The following is a 21,406-nucleotide window of genomic DNA, read 5'->3' as shown; positions in this document are numbered from 1 at the left end:
GCCTAGACAGCATGGTGAAACCCTGTCTCTACAAAAAATACAAAAATTAGCTGGGCGTGGTGGCGCATGCCTATAGTCCCAGCTACTCAGGAGGCTGAGGTGGGACAATCACTTGAGCCTGGGAGGTTGAAGCTGCAGTGAGCTGTGATCACACCACTGCACTCCAGCCTGGGTGACAGAATGAGAGCCTGAAAAAAAAAAAAAGGAAGGAAGGAGAGATAAAAGACCTTTTCCAAAAAACAAATATCCAATTTATTATCGAAATTGTTTGTGCCCTTAGTATTGTAAAATTGACAGTATATCTGACTAAATAAGAAATATATTAAGACCTTTTCCAGTGGACTACCATTTTGTGTGGCTGCTTCTTTCCTGCTCTCAAAATATATTTTTGTAAAACTGAGAAGTTAAATAATGTTTGAAGGGAGCTTTGCAGATTAAAAAAAACGGTTACCAGAGAACACTGTGAACAGTGTATGGCAGCAGTCCCCAACCTTTTTGGCACCAGGGACCAGTTTCGTGGAAGACAATTTTTCCACAGACTGGGGGCAGCGGGAATGATTCAACCACATTGCATTTACTGTGCACTTTATTTCTATTAGTATTACATGGTAATATATAATGAAATTTTTTTGTTTTGAGACGGAGTCACTCTTTTGCCCAGGCTGGAGTTCAGTGGTGTGATCTCAGCTCACTGCAACCTCTGCCTGCCGTGTTCAAGCGATTCTCCTGCCTCAGCCTCCCAAGTAGCTGGGACTTACAGGCATGTGCCATCACACCTGGCTAATTTTTGAATTTTTTAGTAGAGATGGGGTTTCACCATACTGGACAGGCTGATCTCGAACTCCTGACTTGGTGATCCGCCCGCCTCGCCTCCCAAAGTGTTGGGATTACAGGCGTGAGCCACCGTGCCCAGCCTATATAATGAAATATTATACAACTCACCATAATGTAGAATCAGTGGGAGCCCTGAGCTTGTTTTCCTGCAGCTAGACAGTCCTATCTGGGGTGATGGGAGACAGTGACAAATCAGGCATTCGATTCTTATAAGGAGCGCACAACCTAGATCCTTTGCATGCATCAATTACAATAGGGTTCGCACTCCTGTGAGAATATAATGCTGCCACTGATCTGACAGGAGAGAGAGCTTAGGTGGTAATACAGGTGATGCAGAGTGGCTGTAAATAGAGATGAAGCTTTGCTTGCTCGCCTGCTGCTTACCTCCTGCTGTACAGCCCAGTTCCTGACAGGCCACGGGCTGGTACTGGTTCATGGTTCGGGGTGGGGACCCCTGATGTAGGGTATGGGAGGTCAAGGTGTTCCTACTTTGTCTTGTGATACTTTGTGCTTAATGGGTTAGTTACCTGTATAAACATCTTTTAGCGCTACCAGTGAAATCATCCTTGTGACCAGCTCCCTAAAGCACTGCCTGTCCAACAGCAAAGGTTGGATATGGGGAATAAAACAGTGCTGGACTATGGCATTTTCTTAGGTTTTCCCTGGTATTGGTTATGATGGAATATGGGTACTTGTGCAGCTGTGGTACATGAGGGGACAGGTTGATTCATTCTGTTTACAGAGACCAAAGAAAACAGAGGGACTTTTCCCAGTTGGTGATATGGAGCAAGTGCCATCAGCAGGCAGACTCGTGCAGATCACCGTGACAGAGGGATATGATTTGGTAAAGTTACTTTTGGAAATTTACAAAAATCCTTAGTTTGGGAGTACCTGCAGGAGGAATGGAATTTTGCTTCATTCTCTACCTCCAAACCTCCTGGCTTTATGTAGCAGTGGCATTCCGCCTCAGTGTTCCTTATTGTTAGTCTTAATCTCCAAGTCACATTACTGTGTGTCTCAAATACCCGGCAATTTGAATACTAAATTTAACAGGATGAAAGAAATAGTGGTTTTAGTTTCCCTAGACAGCAGTTCACATATAATTTTTTTCCCTTTCTCCTGAGAAGGATCTGAATTCTTCCAGAGTTTCCCTTGTGATTAATTCTATTTGATTAATTAAAAAAACAACAACAATGTGATGTACTAAAAATTAGGAATATGATGAAATGGGAAAATATTCAGTATATTAAGTTTAAAAAGATCATTCCAAAGAGGATGTAATTAATGAGCTCCACTTTGTTTTAAAATGCATATATAAAAATGTATCTATGTGTGCATGTATGGGTACACACACGTACATCCATATATTCACAGCAGAACACTAGAAAATATATTCTAAAATGTTAATAATGCTTGCATGTTCAGTAAGATTGTAGGTAATTAATTTTCTTACTTTTAAAAATGTTCCTCAGTAGCTTGCAGTGAGCTGAGATCGTGCCACTGCACTCCAGCCTGGGTGACAGAGCGAGACTCCGTCTCAAAACAAACAAACAAACAGAAAAAAAAATGTTCCACAGTATACTTTTATTATTAGGTGAAACATAATAAATGTTATTTTCAAGACTCCAACATAACAGCACTTCCATGGAATGTTGCATTTAAGTAAAACTAGATTTGTTTAATGATTTTTCTACCTATTCCTTTTGTATTTGTGATGTTGCTTGTTAGGAAAAAATGAAAAATGCTATTTAGCCCAAATCAAAATGGGTTACCAGATGTGTAGGAAAATTCTCTATTTGAATATAATTGTAAAGTGGTGTGTTTCTGCCAACAGAAAGGTTTTAAAGGAGATACTCCAGTTACCTTTATTCGAGCAGAATTCAATCAAGTGGTTCTGGGAGACTCTGCAAAAATTACTGTTTCTCCAGAAGGAAGTGCAAAATACAACTTCACTAGCAGTTTTGAGTTTAATCCTGAAGGAGGAATCACTTTAGATGACCTCGCTCACAAACCTGTGTTCTGTAAGTCCTTGTGGTTCTAAAAATCAATGTCCCGATTGCCTTCTTCCCTATCATGTTGGATGGGAAAAGCACAACCAAAACATTCTTTTAAACATGTAACTAAAATCATGAGAAAGAAAGGACAGTTCCTTTGTTCCCAGAAGCAAGGCAGGAACTGAAACCTGAAAATCTTGAACAGCTGCCATTGGTGTGTATGTGTTAGTGGAAGTGTGCAGGGAGAAGACAGTACTCCAAAACCTAGGGGCTTGGGTTTTAATGCTCTCACAAGGACAGAAAACCTTTGGCTGTTGTTGATGGGGGACTAGAGACTGAGATCACCTCCCCATCACAAGTTAAGACTCTCAGAAAGTATGGACCAGGAAAATAAAATCTGCTTATCAGCATCTCTGTCTAGATCCTGGGTAGAGAAAAAAGTCTTCCCTAGGAATAATCATAGGCTTGTACTAACCATTAAAGAATATATATATATTTAAAACACAGGAGGAGCATTTTTATGATAGCAATTGGCCACATTCTAAGCGATAAAGCAAGTCCTACCATAGATCAAAGGATCAACAGCATACAGACCACCTTTTCTGCCAAAATGTAACAATCAACAAAATTAGAAATCAATAAAAAAAAGATAGCCAAAAAGCTATTTGGAAATTTAAAAACATACTTATGAATCATTCATGGGACAAATAAAAAAGTCATAATAAAAATTGCAAAGCATTTGGAAGAGATCAACAGTAAAACACCAAATATCAGAATTTGTGGGATATAGTTAAAGGTGTACTTAGAGGTACATTTATAATCTTAAGCGCATTAATTAGAAATAAAAAGGATTAAAAGCAGAACTTTTGAGAAGATGGAATAGATGTACTTTTCTCTATTCCTCCCACTGAGTACAACTACAAACTCTGGACATTATATATAAAACAAACATAAGAGACTCTGAAAGGTGGAGAGAAGGAAACTTGGGACCGGGGGAATGACACAGTGGTGAGTTCCTTGGGTTTTCTTTTTGCCTTATATATCCCATACTTCTTGCTGAAGAAGGTGGCAACCTGGAGACACCAATGGGCACAGACCAAAAAAAAGAAAAAAGAAAGAAAGCCTGATAAAAGTCTGCTCTGTTTAGCCAAAAGACTATGAAAGCGGCAGCCTAATAAGACAGAAAAGTTTTAGACAGTAATTCCCGTACTCCAGCCAAACACCGTAGGAAAAAAACCCCCACCCTCAATCAAGCTGAGTGGAGAGCCTAGACTTCCACTCTCACAAAGCTCAAAAATGAGGTTCTCCATTACCCTAGTGATGTCAGAGAAGACCAAGTAGGGAACCAGGGCTTTTATCCCCTCTAGTAATGAGTCCCCTTCCCACCCCTCATAATGTTAGTGGAGACCACATGGATCTTGGACTTCTATCCCAAACTGTCAGCAGCAAGGTGTCCCTTCACTTCCCACTGGAGTGGTGTCAGAGGAGGCCTAGTTTAGAGTCAGAACTTTCACCATCACCCAAGGGTAATGAGTCCACACCCACTGTGGTATCAGTGGAAACCAAGTAAGGAATCAGGACTCCAATTCCCCTGCTCAGCAGTAATGAGGAGCTGCCTCCATCAGGTGTCAGAGGAGGCTGAGTAGGGAACCTAGACTTCCACCCCAACTTGTCAGTAATGAGGCAGCATCTCCTTCCTTCCCCTTTTGGGGTGGTGTTGGAAAAAGCCAGCTGAAAACAGAAGGTGTAAGTAAGATCCAAAGATTCATAACAATAGGAAAAGTCCAGGTTTCAATTTAAAACCATAAGTCACTCCAAAAACTGGAAGATCTCAAATTGAATTAAAAAACATAATGGGCCGGGCACAGTGGCTCAAGCCTGTAATCCCAGCACTTTGGGAGGCTGAGGTGGGTGGATCACAAGGTCAGGAGTTCAAGACCAACCTGGTCAAGATGGCAAAACCCCGTCTCTACTAAAAATACAAAAATTAGCCAGGCATGGTGGAGCCTGCCTGTAGTCCCAGTTACTCAGGAGACTGAGGCAGGAGAATCACTTAACCTGAGAGGTGGAGGTTACAGTGAGCCGAGATCATACCACTGCACTCCAGCCTGAGTGACACAGTGAGACTTTCTCTCAAAAAACAAAAACAAAAACAAACAAAAAAACAATGACTGGGTGCAGTGGCTCACGCCTGTAATCCCAGCACTTTGGGAGGCCAAGGCGGGCAGATCACGAGGTCAGGAGATCGAGACCATCCTTGCTAACACGGTGAAACCCCATCTCAAGTAAAAATACAAAAAATTAGCTGGGTGTGGTGGCGGGCACCTGTAGTCCCAGCTACTCAGGAGGCTGAGGCAGGAGAATGGCGAGAACCCAGGAGGCGGAGCTTGCAGTGAGCTGAGACTGCGCCACTGCACTCCAGCCTGGGTGACAAAGCAAGACTCCGTCTCACAAAAAAAAAAAAAATATATATATAAATATATATACACGCACACACACACATATATACACATATATACACACATATATACACACATACACATATATACACATATACACACACATATACACACATATATACACACATATATATACACACACATATATATACACACACATACACACACACACACACACACACATATATACACAAAAATTAGCTGGGTATGGAGGTGAGCACTTGTAGCCCTAGCTACTCCAGAGGCTGAGGTGGGAGAATCACTAGAGCCCTCGAGGCAGGGGTTGCAGTGAGCTGAGATCGCACCACTGCCTTCCAGCCCAGGTGACAGAGTGAGACCTGGTCTTGAAAAACAAACAAACAAACCACCAAAATAAATACCACCTGGATAAAATGTGTGTAAAAAATTAAATCATGTAAGTACCATAAGAAATCATGGAATTAAAATAATCAGAGAGAGGAAGCCTTTATAAGTATTTCACAACTGTAGAAACCACAGGAAAAAAAATATATATATATATATATTCATTAGCAACTGTAAAAGACAAACCACAAACTGGAATACAATTTGCAATTCATTTCTAGACAGAAGGCAAATTTACCTTTAAAGAGCACTTGCATATTAATAAGAGCAAGAATCTAATGGAAAAGTATACGAAACATATGAAAGGAATATGAAAAGTTCATGGAAAAGAAACTGTAACTGGTCCTTAAGTATATGGAAAAAATTTCAACCTCATTCTAATACAAAAAATAAAATTATGTTTAGATGCTATTTTCATCTGTCAGGTTACAAAGGTCACAGAGTTTGATAACATACCACATAGGTAAGTATGTTATCAAACTCTGTTATCCTTGCTGAAAATGCTGAAGCTGAACCCAAGTAGGAACACAGGAATTGAGAAACAAATTAAATACTATGAGGAATAAAACAAGAGACAAATCTAGAAGGTGTGACATTCTATGTAACTATTGGCCTGGTGTCTTCAACAAAAGAGAGAAGTGTTTGAGAGAAGTATGTGGAAAGGGGGGACTGTTCTAAATGAAAAGAAACATGACAACCAAATGCAATATGTGGTCTTTGAACAGACCAGCTACAAAATAAATTTGGGGATAATTGGGAAATGTTAAATATAAACTGGACACTAGATGAATTAAGGAATTATTTAATGCTATTATCACACACTTGCTAGATGTGGTAAACTGATTGTGGTTTTCTAGGAAAATGTCTTACTTGGGATTTGTATACTTTGGTATTTAGGAGTAAAATGTCATGATGTCTGTAATTTATTTGAAAAGTACTTCAGCAAACAAAGCAAATATGATAAAAGTATTTGAGCAAACAAAGCTACACATGATGAAGCAAAAAAATTGTTAAATTTAGATTATGGTTATGTGGATAGTTGTTATACTATTCTACTTTGTGTATTTGAAATTTTGAAATTGTTATAATAAGTGTTAAGCACACAGAGTAATGCTGCAGTGAAAAACCTTGTACATACTCTGCATGCTACAGGATTACTCCAAAATATGTCAAGCCTTATGGTAGGCAATATAGGGGGATCTAGAGCAGTGCTTTTCTTTTTCTTTTTTTTTTTTTGAGACGGAGTCTCACTCTGTCGCCCAGGCTGTAGTGCAGTGGCACAGTCTCGGCTCACTGCAAGCTCCACCTCCTGGGTTCACGCCATTCTCCTGCCTCAGCCTCTTGAGTAGTTGGGACTACAGGTGCCCGCCACCACGCCTGGCTAATTTTGTTGTTGTATTTTTAGTAGAGACGGGGTTTCATTGTGTTAGCCAGGATGGTCTCGATCTCCTGACCTCGTGATCTGCCCACCTCAGCTTCCCAAAGTGCTGGGATTACAGGCATAAGCCACCTCGCCCACCCTAGAGCAGTGTTTTTCAAACTTCAGATTGTGACTTTTTAGCCATTCTTAAGATCAATTGATGGGCATTATGACCAGTAAGTTCTTCTGTATGAAATAGAATAGAAAATACCTAAGGATTTTGACCTAGTAAAGATTAATATTATATGAAGCTTTGTTATATAATCATATGTATCAGTTACTTTTTTTTTTTTTTTTGAGACGGAGTTTCCCTCTTGTTGCCCAGGCTGGGTGCAATGGCTTGATCTCAGCTCACCGCAACCTCTGCCTCCCAGGTTCAAGCGATTCTCCTGCCTCGGTCTCCCGAGTAGCTGGGATTACAGGCATGGGCCACTATGCCTGGCTAATTTTGTATTTTTAGTAGAGGCAGGTTTTCTCCGTGTTTGTCAGGGTGGTCTCGAACTCCCAACCTCAGGTGATCTGCCCACCTTGGCCTCCCAAAGTACTGGGATTACAGGCGTGAGCCACCACGCCCAGCCTCAGTTACTTTTATACACATGCATGTACATGATTATGATCTAAAACCCATTTCTTATTATAACTTGCAGGCAAAAAGTTCAAAAGTCACTGAAGTGGTCCAGTATTTTCCACCAGAAGTCAGTGATGTTGGTGCCTTCTGTACTTTCAAGTTTATTTTTTTTTAACTTACATATCTTTGACAATGCTTTGTTTGTTGCAGCTTGGTTATTAGATAGATGTGTTTTAAATGTCTCATTTTCTTTGTTTTGATTTTTCTAGTAACTGTGACTGAAGTTTTACCAAAGGAAAAGAAACAGAAAGAAGAGAAGACCTTAATTCTTGGTCAGGCTGTGGTGGACCTTCTTCCCTTACTGGAAGGTCAGATGTGTGCTTTGCCCAAAAGCAGAAATGGCAAAGCTCATAAAACTTAGCCCCAGAGAGATATAGAAATTAGCCTCAATGAATTTGAGGGATTTGAGGGGAAAAGTGGGCACATTTATCTCTGCCTGCAGTCATCCCAACTTAACCCTTTCTTCTTTGGCTCAACTTGGGCTTCTTTTTGCAGGACAGAGTGCATTTCAAACAACAGTTCCATTGCACCCTGTGCAAGGCTCACCCTTAGAAACTCCTAGATCAAGTGCTAAGGTAATCAGAGTTTTAGCTCTCAACATTTCAGCCTGCCATTCAATGTAACAATTCTGTCTGCTATTAAGGTTCAATTCAGTTGAGTGTAATGCATTGGGCATTTTCTTTTCACAGCACCCTTAGTGTTAGATTCTGGGAAACAAAGATAATAAGGCAGAGTCCTACTTTGAAAAGCCCACAGTCTACATATCATAGACTATAACCCAGTGTGATTAAATGGTGGAGTGAGGCACATGGGCATAGAGCAGGTATCAGTTACTTTGTCCGCAGGTAGAGGCAAGGAAGGCTTAACCATGGAAATAACTCTTGAGCTATGTCCTGATGGTTCAAGTAGTATATGAAAGCACCTCATATACTTTAGGGCATGGTAGCATGCCTCTCACTGAAAATTTCTAATCCAACAGTTCTAGCCCAGACCCCTTTCTGGAGTTCTAGAATATCAGACTTTATAAGCACCTACTGTATACCTCTATAATGTTATCCCATAGGCACCTAAAACTCAACATTCCAAAACTGAACTCAGTATCTTCCCTGAAACCTATTCTTCCTTTTATCTTAGTTTTTTGACTAGTGGCATCACCCATCCATGAAATCATGGAACATAGAACCTAAATTATATCCATGACGTATATATATTCCTTCAGACCCTAACTACAACCAGTCCTCAAATCTGCCTTTCACCAAATCCCACCTTTTCTATCTTCTAAGTGTCTTTAGGTTTTCTTTTTGGCTTCATTCCTACTCTTTATTGCCTTATTACCTCTCACTTGGATAGTTACAAATAGCCTTGTACCTACCTTTACCTCCCTCTAGTTCAACCTTCCCATGGCTTGCACAGTGATTTAAAAGTGAATCTGATCTTATCTCTTCCCCTGCTTAGTACTCTGTAGTTCATGGATTCACCCACTGCTTACAAGTTAAGGTCCAGATTGCTTAGCAGGCATATAGCATCCTTTATAATGGAGGCCTCCCCCTTCAACCTCATCTCCCGTTACTCCTTTCCTTATATTAATACTTCAAGTTCCAGAATCCTGACTTACTTACATATACCTAAATGGAAGATACCATACTGTTCCAATCCCTCTTTACATAGACTGTTTTTCCCCTCTAAGACTAGTTAAGCACAGTAGTGAGAAGTGGGGAAAGAATAGAACAAAGAATTTGATCTGTAACTGACTGTGAACAGTCAGTTGAGATAACTCACTGCCTTTGGACCAGCCCACAAAAAGTGTTCTTATCCAGAATTATTTTTTCTTTCCTTCCTCTGCTAATCCAGGTTGTAAATGCCTATTTATCCTATAAATGTCAACCCCCAGCCAAATAATTAGTTATTCACTGCCTCCTTGGTGTCCTTGACTGCAGCATTTTGTACAGGTCTCTAGCATAGATTTTGCATAAATCTTGACACTATGACATGAGTTCTATGTTGAAAGGAACTATGTCTTCTTTGTCTTTATATCCCTAGTGATATAGCAAAGTGCCTAGCATTCAATACACATTCTTTTCTTTTTTTGAGATGGAGTTTTACCCTTGTTGCCCAGCCTGGAGTGCAATGGTGTGATCTCGGCTCACTGCAACCTCCACTTCATGGGTTCAAGCGATTCTCCTGCCTCAGCCTATCAAGTACCTGAGATTACAGGCACCACCACCATGCCCGGCTAATTTTTATACATTTTCTCTTTTAGTAGAGATGGGGTTTCACCATGTTGGCCAGGCTGATCTCAAACTCCTGACCTCAGGTAATATGCCTGCCCCGGCCTCCTAAAGTGCTGGGATTACAGGCGAGATCCTACCTTGCCCAGCCTCAATACACATTTAAAACCTACTTTGTATGTAACCTGAGTGAAAATGTCAGAGGTATACACATATATGTCTATACCTATATATGTGGAATATATACATATCTATTTGAAAAAAATATTTTCTTATTACAAAGCATTACATTTAAATTACAAAAATAGGCTGGGTGCAGTGGCTCACGCCTGTAATCCCAGCACTTTGGGAGGCCAAGGCGGCCGGATCACGAGGTCAGGAGTTTGAGACCAGCCTGGCCAATATGTTGAAACCCCGTCTCTACTAAAACTACAAAAATTAGCTGGGCATGGTGGCATGCGCCTGTACTCCCAGCTACTCAGGAGGCTGAGGCAGAAGAATCGCTTGAACCCAGGAGGCAGGGTTGCAGTGAGCCGAGATCATGCCACTGCACACCAGCCTGGGCGACAGAGGGAGACTCTGTCTCAAAAAAAAAAAAAAATTTTTAAAAATGACAAAAATAATCATAAAATATAGACTAGCAAAAAAAGCACCCAATCTCACTTACTCATGTGCAACTTCTATCGACATTTCTTTTGTTTTTTTTGAGATGGAGTTTTGCTCTTGTTGACCAGGCTAGAGTGCAATGGCACAATCTCAGCTCACTGCCTCCCTGGGTTCAAGCGATTCTCCTGCCTCAGCCTCCCCAGCAGCTGGGACTACAGGCACGCACCACCATGCCTGGCTAATTTTGGTATTTTTAGTAGAGATGGGTTTTCACCGTGTTGGCCAGGCTGGTCTTGAACCCCTGATATCAGGTGATCCACCTGCCTTGGCTCCCAAAGTGCTGGGATTACAGGAGTGAGCCATCATGCCTGGCCAACATTTCAACAGAATCTTACAATTCCTGTTTTATATGTATTTATATATATACTTTACCTCAGTATGGTAGAGTGGGAAGGGATCTAGTTTAGGGTTAAGATTCTCTTCTTGGCTCTATCTCCAACTCATGGGACTTAGAGAACATGGTTTCAACTTATGGAAATAATTAAGCTTTACCTTCTTATCTTGAACAGTAATATGAGATTCAAATGAGATAATGCAAAAAAGGAAGATCTCTGGCAATTTTCAAAATGCTGCGTAATTTTATTCTTTTACAGCAGTGCAGTCTTGAAGTTAAAGTATTAGTGGCAGAGCCTTTACTGACCACAGCCCAGATCTCAGGGGGCAATCTACTGAAGGTCACGTTGGAGGCTGCTTACTCTGTGCCTGAATCCTTCATTCCAACAGGTCCTGGGCAGAACTACATGGTCGGTCTGCAAGTTCCATCACTTGGAGAGGTAAAGCCCTACTGCCAGATATTTATAGAGATTCATACATGTCTGTACTCATATGGCCATCTCTTCCTCACCTCTAAGATTTCATTCAAAGCATTGCACTGCTAATGGCTGAGATTTATTTTAGGCTTGAAAAATACAGTTTATTTCTATTTTATATACAGATTTTAATGTTTATAATTTACATATTATATATTATGCATTAAATATAATTTATATAAATATATGGTGGAAAATATGTAAGATTTAAAATGGCCAATTTTGGTGTATTTCTATACAGATTATTTTTATGTGTACATTTTGCAGATTTTGTGCAACGTGCTTTATTAAACAAAACTTTCTCTTAATTCCAGATTATTTTCTTAGGCCAAATTTCTAGGTATAGGAATGATTGGATATGGAGTTTCTTAGGCTCTTGATGGAGATTTCTAACTTGCTTGCTAAAAGGCTTCTTCTATTCAGTTAACACTTCCACTTATCTTATTTCCAGGGCCGTGTATGTGGATGACCCACTAAAGTTGTGTAGCAACTGTTCAGTTTGCTGAGGACTTAGGAGGTTCCTGGGACATGGGACTTTCAGCACCACAACTGGGACAGTCCTAGGCAAATGAGATGGCTGATCACCCTTCCGGGGAACAGCCCACATAGTTATATGAGGCAGATCTGTGCATTGCCCTCTCTCCAACTTTGAGATTGTATTGAAAATTTTCTCCTTGTTTTTGCTAATTTTGATAATTAAAAGTGTCTTTTATTTTTTTTCTCCTGGAGGGCTTAGTATTTTTCTTGCTGATGTATTAAATTCTGGCTGGGGTGCAGTGGCTCACGCCTGTAATCCCAGCACTTTGGGAGGCTGAGGCAGGTAGATCAACTGAGGTTAGGAGTTCGAGACCAGCCTGGCCAACATGGTTAAACCCTGTCTCTACTAAAAATACAAAAAATTAGCTGGGTATGGTGGTGGGTGCCTGTAATCCCAGGTACTGGGGAGGCTGAGGCAGGAGAACCACTTAAACCTGGGAGGCAGAGGTTGCAGTGAGCCAAGATTGCACCAAGATTGTACTCCAGCCTGGGCAACGAGTGAAACGCCATCTCAAAAAAAAAAAAAAATTCTTCATATGTAGAGAAAAATAATGTTTTCTTTCAAGTTTGTCAATTTATAGTTTATCATATTTATTTCTGGTTTATTATTTATTTTTAATTTGGGTCATTGCTTTGGTACACAAAAGTTTTTTAATAGTTAAATCTTTTTCTTTTAGGTTTCTTACATCATTTTAAACTTGAAAAGGGCTCCTTTATTCTGATGTTTTATGAAAGGTTGCCCTACCAGGTCCTAGAATTCTTTTTTGCTTTGCTTTTGGAGATGGAGATGGAGTCTCACTCTGTCGCCCAGGCTAGAGTGCAGTGGCATGATCTCGGCTCACTCCACCCTGTGCCTCCCGGGTTCAAGCAATTCTCCTGACTCAGCCTCCTGAGTAGCTGGAACTACAGGTGCCCACTACCACGCCCAGCTAATTTTTTGTATTTTAGTAGAGACGGGGTTTCACCATGTTGGCCAGGCTGGTCTTGAACTCCTGACCTCAGGTGATCCGCATGTCTCAGCCTCCCAAAGTGCTGGGATTACAGGTGTGAGCCACCACACCCAGCCCCAGGTCCTAGTTTTACGCAGTAGTCTTAGTTCCAGCTTCCTGTCCTGCCTGAGCATGGGGCCATTATTGCTTCTCTATAATAGTGTCTGGGTCTGACATTTCCTGGGTTGGCGCAGCATCAGCTCATGAGCTTATCCCTTGGGTACTGAGTTGCTGCTGCTGCCAGTTCTGGCACTTTTAGACTTTCTTTTTCTTTCTCTTTTTTTTTTTTTTTTTTGAGACGGAATCTCGCTCTGTCACCCAGCCTGGAGTGCAGTGGTGCGATCTCGGCACACTGCACCCTCTGCCTTCTGGGTTCAAGTGATTCTCCTGCCTCAGCTTCCCGAGTAGCTGGGACTACAGGCGCCCACCACCACGCCCGGCTAATTTTTGTATTTTTTTTGTTTTTGAGACAGAGTCTTGCTCTGTTGCCTAGGCTGGAGTGCAGTGGCACCATCTCGGCTCACTGCCAGCTCCACCTCCCGGGAGGGGAGCTGGGTTCAAGCGATTCTCCTGCCTCAGCCTCCCGAGTAGCTGGGACTACAGGCACCCGCCACCAGGCCCGGCTAATTTTTTGTATTTTTAGTAGAGATGGGGTTTCACCGTATTAGCCAGGATGGTCTCGATCTCCTGCCCTTGTGATCCGCCCACCTCGGCCTCCCAAAGTGCTGGGATTACAGGCGTGAGCCACTGCACCCGGCTTAATTTTTGTATTTTTAGTAGAGATGGGGTTTCACCATATTGGCCAGGCTGGTCTCGAACTCCTGACCTTGTGATCCGCCCGCCTCGGCCTCCCAAAGTGCTGGGATTACAGGTGTGAGCCACCGTGACTGGACTAGACTTTCATTTACTTCTTTTGACCTTGGCTATGTGATAAAATATAACTCTTTTTTTGTTGTTGCTGTTCTACTTTATCTAGTTTGTTGTGTTTGTTGCTGATGAAGGCTCTGTTGTACTTTAGTTTGCTATAGTGTTGGAAATAGAACTTCCTTTTAATTTAAGGGCCATTTATTTATCTTTTCCAGTAAACTTCTTGTTCCTGTTCTTTATCTATCTATATATCTCTCTATCTATCTATCTATTAATAAGAGACAGGGTCTCACTCCATCACCTAGACTGGAGTGCAGTGGCACAATCATAGATTACAGTAACCTTGAACTTCTGGACTCAAGCAATCCTCTCACCTCAGCCTCCCACGTAGCTGGGATTACAGGTGCATGCCATTGCATCTAGCTAATTTTTAATTTTTTTTTTTTGTAGAGATGAGGGTCTCACTATGTTGCCCAGGCTGGTTTCAAGTTCCTGGCTTCAAGTGATCCTCCTGGCTCTATCTCCCAAAGTGGGATTATAGGCATTAAGCCACCTTGCCTGGCTGATATCTCATTGTTTTAATGTGCACTTTACTGATTATTAATGAAACATAGCATGTTTTTATTTAAATGTTGGATGTTCTAATTTCCCCTTCTATAAATTGCCTACTTATATATTTTACCAATTTTCTACTGCAAGTATACTTTGGATAAGTTATAAGACATGAAAATGCCTATATTTTTAGCCCCTTGCCAGATTTTAGTTTGTTTTCTAAAGGATAATTTTTAAACAGGTATAAGCACAACTCTCATATAAATATAAATAACACAGAATTTGGTCCAAGATTTTATTTAACTAATTAATGAGGGAATCAGTAAAATGTGACAACGAGTTCAAAGGAGTATATAGGCATCAGGAATGCTGAAATGAATTTGCCAATAATTCAAAACTTGTCATTAGCTTCAGGGAAATAATCAGTTACATTGCCACTGGACAAACTGTATCTGCATATTTATGAACAAGAATAATTTGCATTATTATCAAATGTCTATAAGTTACAGAGTTGTAAAATAGCACAAAGAGAATGAAGGGCACAGGCCCCTCTCTAGAATCAGATTAATCATAGAGGGGTATGTTTGACAACACTCAGCATTCCATTGAAAAGACACTTGAATAATCTTCTTGTCCATTTCAAAGTCCTTTACAAATTTTCCTGACATATGGTATCTATTTCTGTAGAAGGACTATCCCATTTTATTTAAGAATGGAACTCTGAAGCTTGGAGGGGAAAGGGAACCTGTTCCCCGGCCCAAAAAGTGGCCAATTGCCAACATTCTGGCTCCAGGAGCTAATAACATTCCTGATGCATTCATTGTTGGTGGTCCCTATGAAGAAGAAGAAGGAGAACTCAACCATCCTGAGGTGAGAGCCTGATATACAGGTTTTTGTGATAAACTTAGTGTACTGACAGATTATAAAACATTTTGTGAATTACTGTAATTTATATACATTTGTCACCTGTCAAAATACTTACATGCCAAAATAAAACACATATCTAATTCTGATTCAAATATCTTCTGGCTTCTTAAGTCCAGAAAACAAAATAATTTATATCACATGTACTCTTTATTTTATTTTAAATTTACTGATTTATGAATAGGTAATTATCAGTTACTGTCAAAATTAAAAATGAAGATGTATGCAGTGAAAGTGTCCTCTAGTCATGTCTCTTCCTTCTAATTCCTCCCCATCTCATTACCCTAGTAGTGATGGCAGCAGTGGCCAGTCTGGAGCAGCTCCTGCCATGATGCTGGCTGCAGTGGGGGAGTCCTGACTGGGCCTACACGCTCCATGGAGCTGGTGGGAGCTGGGAACAAGTGCCCTCCCATGTGCAGCTGCAGCTGCCCAACCACAGCTGCATACCCAGGCATCTCTGCACTCTTGGAAGCTGGGAAGCCCTCCTGCCCCCACAGGCTTGGAAGTGCCTGCTCCTGCTGCCTGGCCTCTGCCTACTCCTGGTGCCTGCTCCAATTTTGGAGCAAAGCTGTGGCCAAGCCCGGTGCTGTCACAACCTGGCCAGGTGCGCATGTGCTCAGGGAAGTGCTGACACACCAACCCCCTGCCACCTCGATCCCCCTCCAGACTTTGGGCACCCACGAGCATGGGAGAAAGTCCGAGGGGCCACTGAGGGCAGCTTGGCATGGGCTTACAGGCACCCCTCAGCATGAACAGCCAGGGCACTGTGGATGGCAGCAGGAGGCAGACAGGCTCCTGGGCAAAAAGGGGCAGGTCCCCAATGAAACCCCACCTTCAGGCCAGGGACCGCCTTAGGTCTGGGGGCCAGGCTGCTAGTTCCATGGACTGGAGTGAGAACTTATGGTACTTTTCTGGCCCCACCCATGGCCTCCCATGGATCAGTCAGCATCTACTTCCTCCCCTCTGGAGCCTATAATAACCCATGACTCAGCCAGACTCAGGCAAAGGATGGGATGACCTGCCGGTGGAGAGAAGCTACCCACTGTGGGTCTCCTCTCTGCTGAGAGCTGAACAGTCATTGGGATGCCCTGCCTGTAGAGAGGAGCTACCCACTGTGGGTCTCCTGTCTGCTGAGAGCTGAACACTCGTCAGGACACCCTGCCTGTGGAGAGGAGCTACCCACTGTGGGTCTCCTCTCTTCTGAGAGCTGGGCACTCGTCAGGACAACCTGCCTGCAGAGAGGAGCTACCACTACTCAGTGAGTCTCCTCTGAGTTGTTCTGTTGCTCAGTAAAGCACCTCTTTGCTTTGCTCACCCTCCGCTTGTCTGTGTACCTCATTCTTCCTGGATGCAAAACAAGAACTCAGGACCTGCGGAATGGTGGGGCTGAAAGAGCTGTAACACAAACAGGGCTGAAACATGTCCCTTGCTCATCACATTGTGGGTGACAAAAAGGGGAGAAGAGAGAAGAGTTATGGTGCTTTGGGAAGCCCAGACCTAGGAGCTCCCTGAGCCAGGTCTGTGACACCTGGGGCTCTTCAGTTTCTGGTGTCTCCAAGCTTCTGAGCACCACCACATTCCCTGGTGCCGGCCATGGAAGCCGTTTGCAATATGCCTGGTTCAGCCACAGCCTCGCAGGGAGCTGGCACCCGTGCTGATGCCTGGAGCTGCTGGCTCTGCTGCAGCCAGCATGCCTGGCTGTGCACAATGGCCAGACCCCATGATCGCTTACTTACACACCCCTCAATGATCCATGCCTAGCTCACCCTTGGCAGGCATGGGATCCAGGCCAGTAGTGCAAGCCTAGCATAGCCTGCCAGGCCAAGTGGGTGAAATGAGCCTAGCAGGCCCAAGCAAAATTTGGGCAACGGTGTGACCAGCCACAGAGGTTTTCTGCTGGAAAAGCAACAGACCAAGGATTCTGTGACAGTTGTCACCTTTGTTACAGTTTCTTGTGTTTCCTTCTAGATACTTTCTTATGTATATAAAAGCAAATATGTAAGTCAAAGGAAGACCCAGAGACAGAAGCATTTAGAAAAGTAAAGAAAAGGTTTCCTTGGAAATTGTGAAAGGGAGTCAGACTTCAGAAGGACTGGCTCACCAAATAAAAAATCAGTGTAGTCATCTCGGCTGGGCAGAGTAGCTGATGCCTGTAATCCTAGCACTTTGGGAGGCCGAGGCAGGTGGATCACTGAGGTCAGGAGTTCGAGATTAGCCTGGCCAACATGATGAAACTCTGTCTCTACTAAAAATACAAAACTTAGCTGGGCACGTTGGCACACACCTGTAATTCCAGCTGCTTGGGAGGCTGAAGCACAAGAATCACTTGAACCTGGAGGTGGAGGTTGAAGTGAGTCAGGATTGTGTCACTGCACTCCAGCCTGAGTGTCAGAGTGAGACCGTGTCTCAAAAAAAAAAAAAAGTATAGTGATCCCTTGGTGTACATGGGGGTTGTTGCCAGGACCCCTGCAAATACCAAAATTCGTGCATACTCAAGTCCTGCAGTCAGCCCTGTAGAAACTATGTATAGGACAAGTTGGCCCTCCATATTTGTGGGTTTTACATCCCACAAATACTGTATTTTTGATTCATATTTGGTTTAAAAAAGATCCACATGGCCAGACATGGTGGCTCACACCTGTAATGCTAGCACTTTGGGAGGCCAAGGCAGGTGGATCACAAGGTTAGGAGTTTGAGACCAGCCTGGACAATATGGTGAAACCCCATCTCTACTAAAAATACAAGAATTGGCTGGGTGTAGTGGTACACATCTGTAATCTCAGCTACTCGGGAGGCTGAGGTAGGAGAACCACTTGAACCTGGGAGGTGGAGGTTGCAGTGAGCTGAGATCATGCCACTGCACTCCAGCCTGGGCAACAGAGTGAGACTCTGTCTAAGAAAAAAAAAAAAGAGAGAGATTCACATATGAGCCAGGTACGGTGGCTGTAATCCCAGCACTTTGGGAGGCCAAGGCGGGCAGATCACTTGAGACCAGGAGTTTGAGACCAGCCTGGTCCTAAAAACACAAAAATTCGCCAGTATAGTGGTGTGCGCCTGAATCCCAGCTCCTTGGGAAGCTGAGGCAAGAGAATCGCTTGAACCCGGGAGGCGGAGGCTGCAGTGAGCCGAGACGGTACCACTGCACTCCAGCCTGGGTGACAGAGCAAGATTCTGTCTCAAAAAAAAAAAAAAAAAAAAAAAATCCACATATATATAAGTGGACCCATGCAATTCAAATTGTGTTGTTCAAGGGTCAAATGTTTTTAGAAGAAAACAACACAAAATTACCAACGTTACCCCATTTACATTAGTCTATTCATGATGGCAAAACTGCAGGTTTCTTCACTTGATTTTCAGATATACAAAGGTTATAAAATATCTTCAGACATCAGCATAATAAACATCAGGGATAAAAGTACTTTTCTTTTTTTGTTTTTTTGAGATGGAGTTTCCTTCCTGTTGCCCAGGCTGGAGTGCAATGGCCCGATCTTGGCTCACTGCAACCTGCGCTTCCTGGGTTCAAGTGATTCTCCTGCCTCAGCCTCCCAAGTAACTGGGATTACAGGCACCCGCCACCACACCCGGCTAATTTTTGTATTTTTGGTGGAGATGGGGTTTCATCACATTTGGCCAGGCTGGTCTTGAACTCCTGACCTCAGGTGATCTGCCTGCCTCGGCCTCCCAAAGTGCTGGGATTACAGGCGTGAACCACTGCGCCCAGCAGATAAAAGTTCTTTTCTTTAGGAAGTCCAGATTTTCAGGAAATGTTCAAAGTCTTGTTATTTTCAGAACTAGAATCTGTTGGGAAAACACTGCTATTTTTCCTTTATCTCAAGGTATTAATGTTTTTGTTTGTTTGTTTGAGACAGAGTCTCACTCTGTCACCCAGGCTGGAGTGCAATGGCGCGATCTCAGCTCACTGCAACCTCTGCCTCTTGGGTTCAAGCTATTCTCATGCCTCAGCCACCTGAATAGCTGAGATTACAGGCACATGCCACCATGCCCTACTGATTTCTGTATTTACTTTAGTAGAGACAGGGCTTCACCATATTGGCCAGGCTGGTTTCAAACTCCTGACCTCAAGTGATCCACCCACCTCTGCCTCCCAAAGTGCTGGGATTACAGGCCCAAGCCACCATGCCCTGCCTGTTTTTCATTTTTTAAAACTGAGTGTATAAGGTGTTTAATCATATATATATGCACACACTAATACATACATGTATTCGTTCCCCATTTTTATTACACAAATGTAAAGAGTACATACTTACACACACTATATGCAACTTGCTTTGTTTTACTTTGTGGTGTATTTTTGAGATTTTTCCACATTATATAAAAAGCAGTCTCACTCTTTTTCTTTATTTGTACTTGCTGTATAATGTGACATTGTATGGACATACTTTAATATACTTATTAATTATATAAATTACCAGAAATTTGTCAAGGGCATAGAAAATAGTATAACGCGGCCAGGCGCGGTGGCTCATGCTTGTAATCCCAGCACTTTGGGAGGCTGAGGCAGGCTGAGCACGAGGTCAGGAGATCGAGACCACGGTGAAACCCTGTCTCTACTAAAAAAAATACAAAAAATTAGCCGGGCGTGGTGGCGCGCGCCTGTAGTCCCAGCTACTCCAGAGAGGCTGAGGCAGGAGAATGGCGTGAACCCAGGAGGCAGAGCTTGCAGTGAGCCGAGATCGCGCCACTGCACTCCAGCCTGGGCGACAGAGCGAGACTCTGTCTCAAAAAAAAAAAAAAAGAAAGAAAGAAAATAGTGTAACACACTTGCAAATGTTTCTCGAATGAGCTGATAATCCACTGATGGAAACATTTAATAAAATAATTTGTAAAATGAGGATGGTTGAATTATTTTTCATTGTCTGACTAAATATTTAAAATAGTAGACATGAGGCTAGGAATATTGGAAAAACACTGTGCATTATCTTTTCTCATCATTGTGATTAGTGAAAATTCATACTTTTCTTAGATTTATATTTTAATTTAGATCAGACATTTTATTTTAGACATTCAAATTATATTTTATGTTTTAGTTTAGATTGTTAATTCTCAACCCTGGCTGCACATTACAGTCACCAGGAAAGCATTTAAAACAATGACAATGGCCAAGTCTTAACCCAGGTAAACTATGTAAGAATTTACTTTTAAAATAGTACCAATGCCAGGTGTTTTTTCCTTTTTTTTTTTTTTGAGACAGGGTCTCTGTCACCCAGGCTGGAATGCAATGGTGCGATTATTGAGGCTCATTGTAGCCTCAACCTCCTAGGCTCAAGCAATCCTCCTGCCTCAGCCTCGTGAGTAGCTGGGACCACAGGCTCATGCCACTACACTTAGCTAATTTTTAAATTATTTTTAGAGATGGAGGTCTCACTTTGTTGCCCAGCCTGGTCTTGAACTCCTGGCCTCAAGCAGTACTCCTGCCTTGGCCTCCTAAAGTGTTGGGATTACAGGTGTGAGCCACTGCACCGGGTCCAGGTGTTTTAAAAAAAAAAAAACAAAAACTCCAGATGATTTTAATATGCATCTAGAGTTGAGAATCATTGATTGAGGTTGTTAGTCAGTATTTGGATCTTAGTACTGGATCAATGTAACTATTATATATGTAATTTATCTTATCTTATATACTTTATTAATAAAGTACTCATAATTTTAAGGTGGTGGTAGTAGTTGCAATAGTAGTCATACTTATAGTAGTAATAATAGTAAGAAAAGTATTGTGAACAAACCCATTAAAAGAATGCCCTATAGATGGAGCAGAATGAAGTCATGGCACACATACCGAGAACAGAAGTATTTGTATTTTACAGGACAGCGAATTTAGGAATCAAGCAGAGTGCATAAAGAAAAGGATTATTTGGGACTTGGAAAGTCGCTGCTACCTTGATCCTTCTGCAGTGGTCAGGTAAGAAGAAGAGGAAGGACATATGTCTAACCCACAAAGGCTTGTAGGTGGGAAGAAATGTTACTTTTGTTAATTTTATTTATATTTGAGTTAAGGTGATTTTAGATTGAGACTTTCTCATTTATCACATCTATATATTAGAGTGATGTTGTGTTCATCTGCTAATAACAGAAACAGCTAGTGATGTTGGTTTAACCAAGGTGAATGCTTATTTCTCTT

At 42.2% G+C, this 21,406-nt stretch overlaps 1 protein-coding gene across 9 annotated transcripts in view; it reads left to right on the top strand.

The window, feature by feature from the left end:
• CFAP70 (cilia and flagella associated protein 70) overlaps window positions 1-21,406 on the top strand; it is a 125,474-nt gene that overhangs the window by 22,604 nt on the left and 81,464 nt on the right. For 6 of the 9 annotated variants that reach the window (XM_054660234.2, XM_063780749.1, XM_063780747.1 and 3 more), the window contains 7 exons: window positions 1,577-1,678; window positions 2,669-2,855; window positions 7,908-8,006; window positions 8,194-8,273; window positions 11,186-11,365; window positions 15,034-15,216; window positions 21,093-21,187. In XM_054660234.2, coding sequence (XP_054516209.1) covers window positions 1,577-1,678; window positions 2,669-2,855; window positions 7,908-8,006; window positions 8,194-8,273; window positions 11,186-11,365; window positions 15,034-15,216; window positions 21,093-21,187 — 926 coding nt within the window. Of the gene's footprint in view, window positions 1-1,576; window positions 1,679-2,668; window positions 2,856-7,907; window positions 8,007-8,193; window positions 8,274-11,185; window positions 11,366-15,033; window positions 15,217-21,092; window positions 21,188-21,406 lie in introns of those variants that run through there. The other 3 variants (XM_054660235.2, XM_063780751.1, XM_063780752.1) reach the window with 3 other exon arrangements.

Source organism: Pan troglodytes, chromosome 8, assembly GCF_028858775.2.
Source record: "Pan troglodytes isolate AG18354 chromosome 8, NHGRI_mPanTro3-v2.0_pri, whole genome shotgun sequence".
Classification (NCBI taxonomy): Eukaryota; Metazoa; Chordata; class Mammalia; order Primates; family Hominidae; genus Pan; species Pan troglodytes.
The sequence above is the reverse complement of the archived record's forward strand: the minus strand, read 5'-3'. Positions and strand labels throughout refer to the sequence as shown.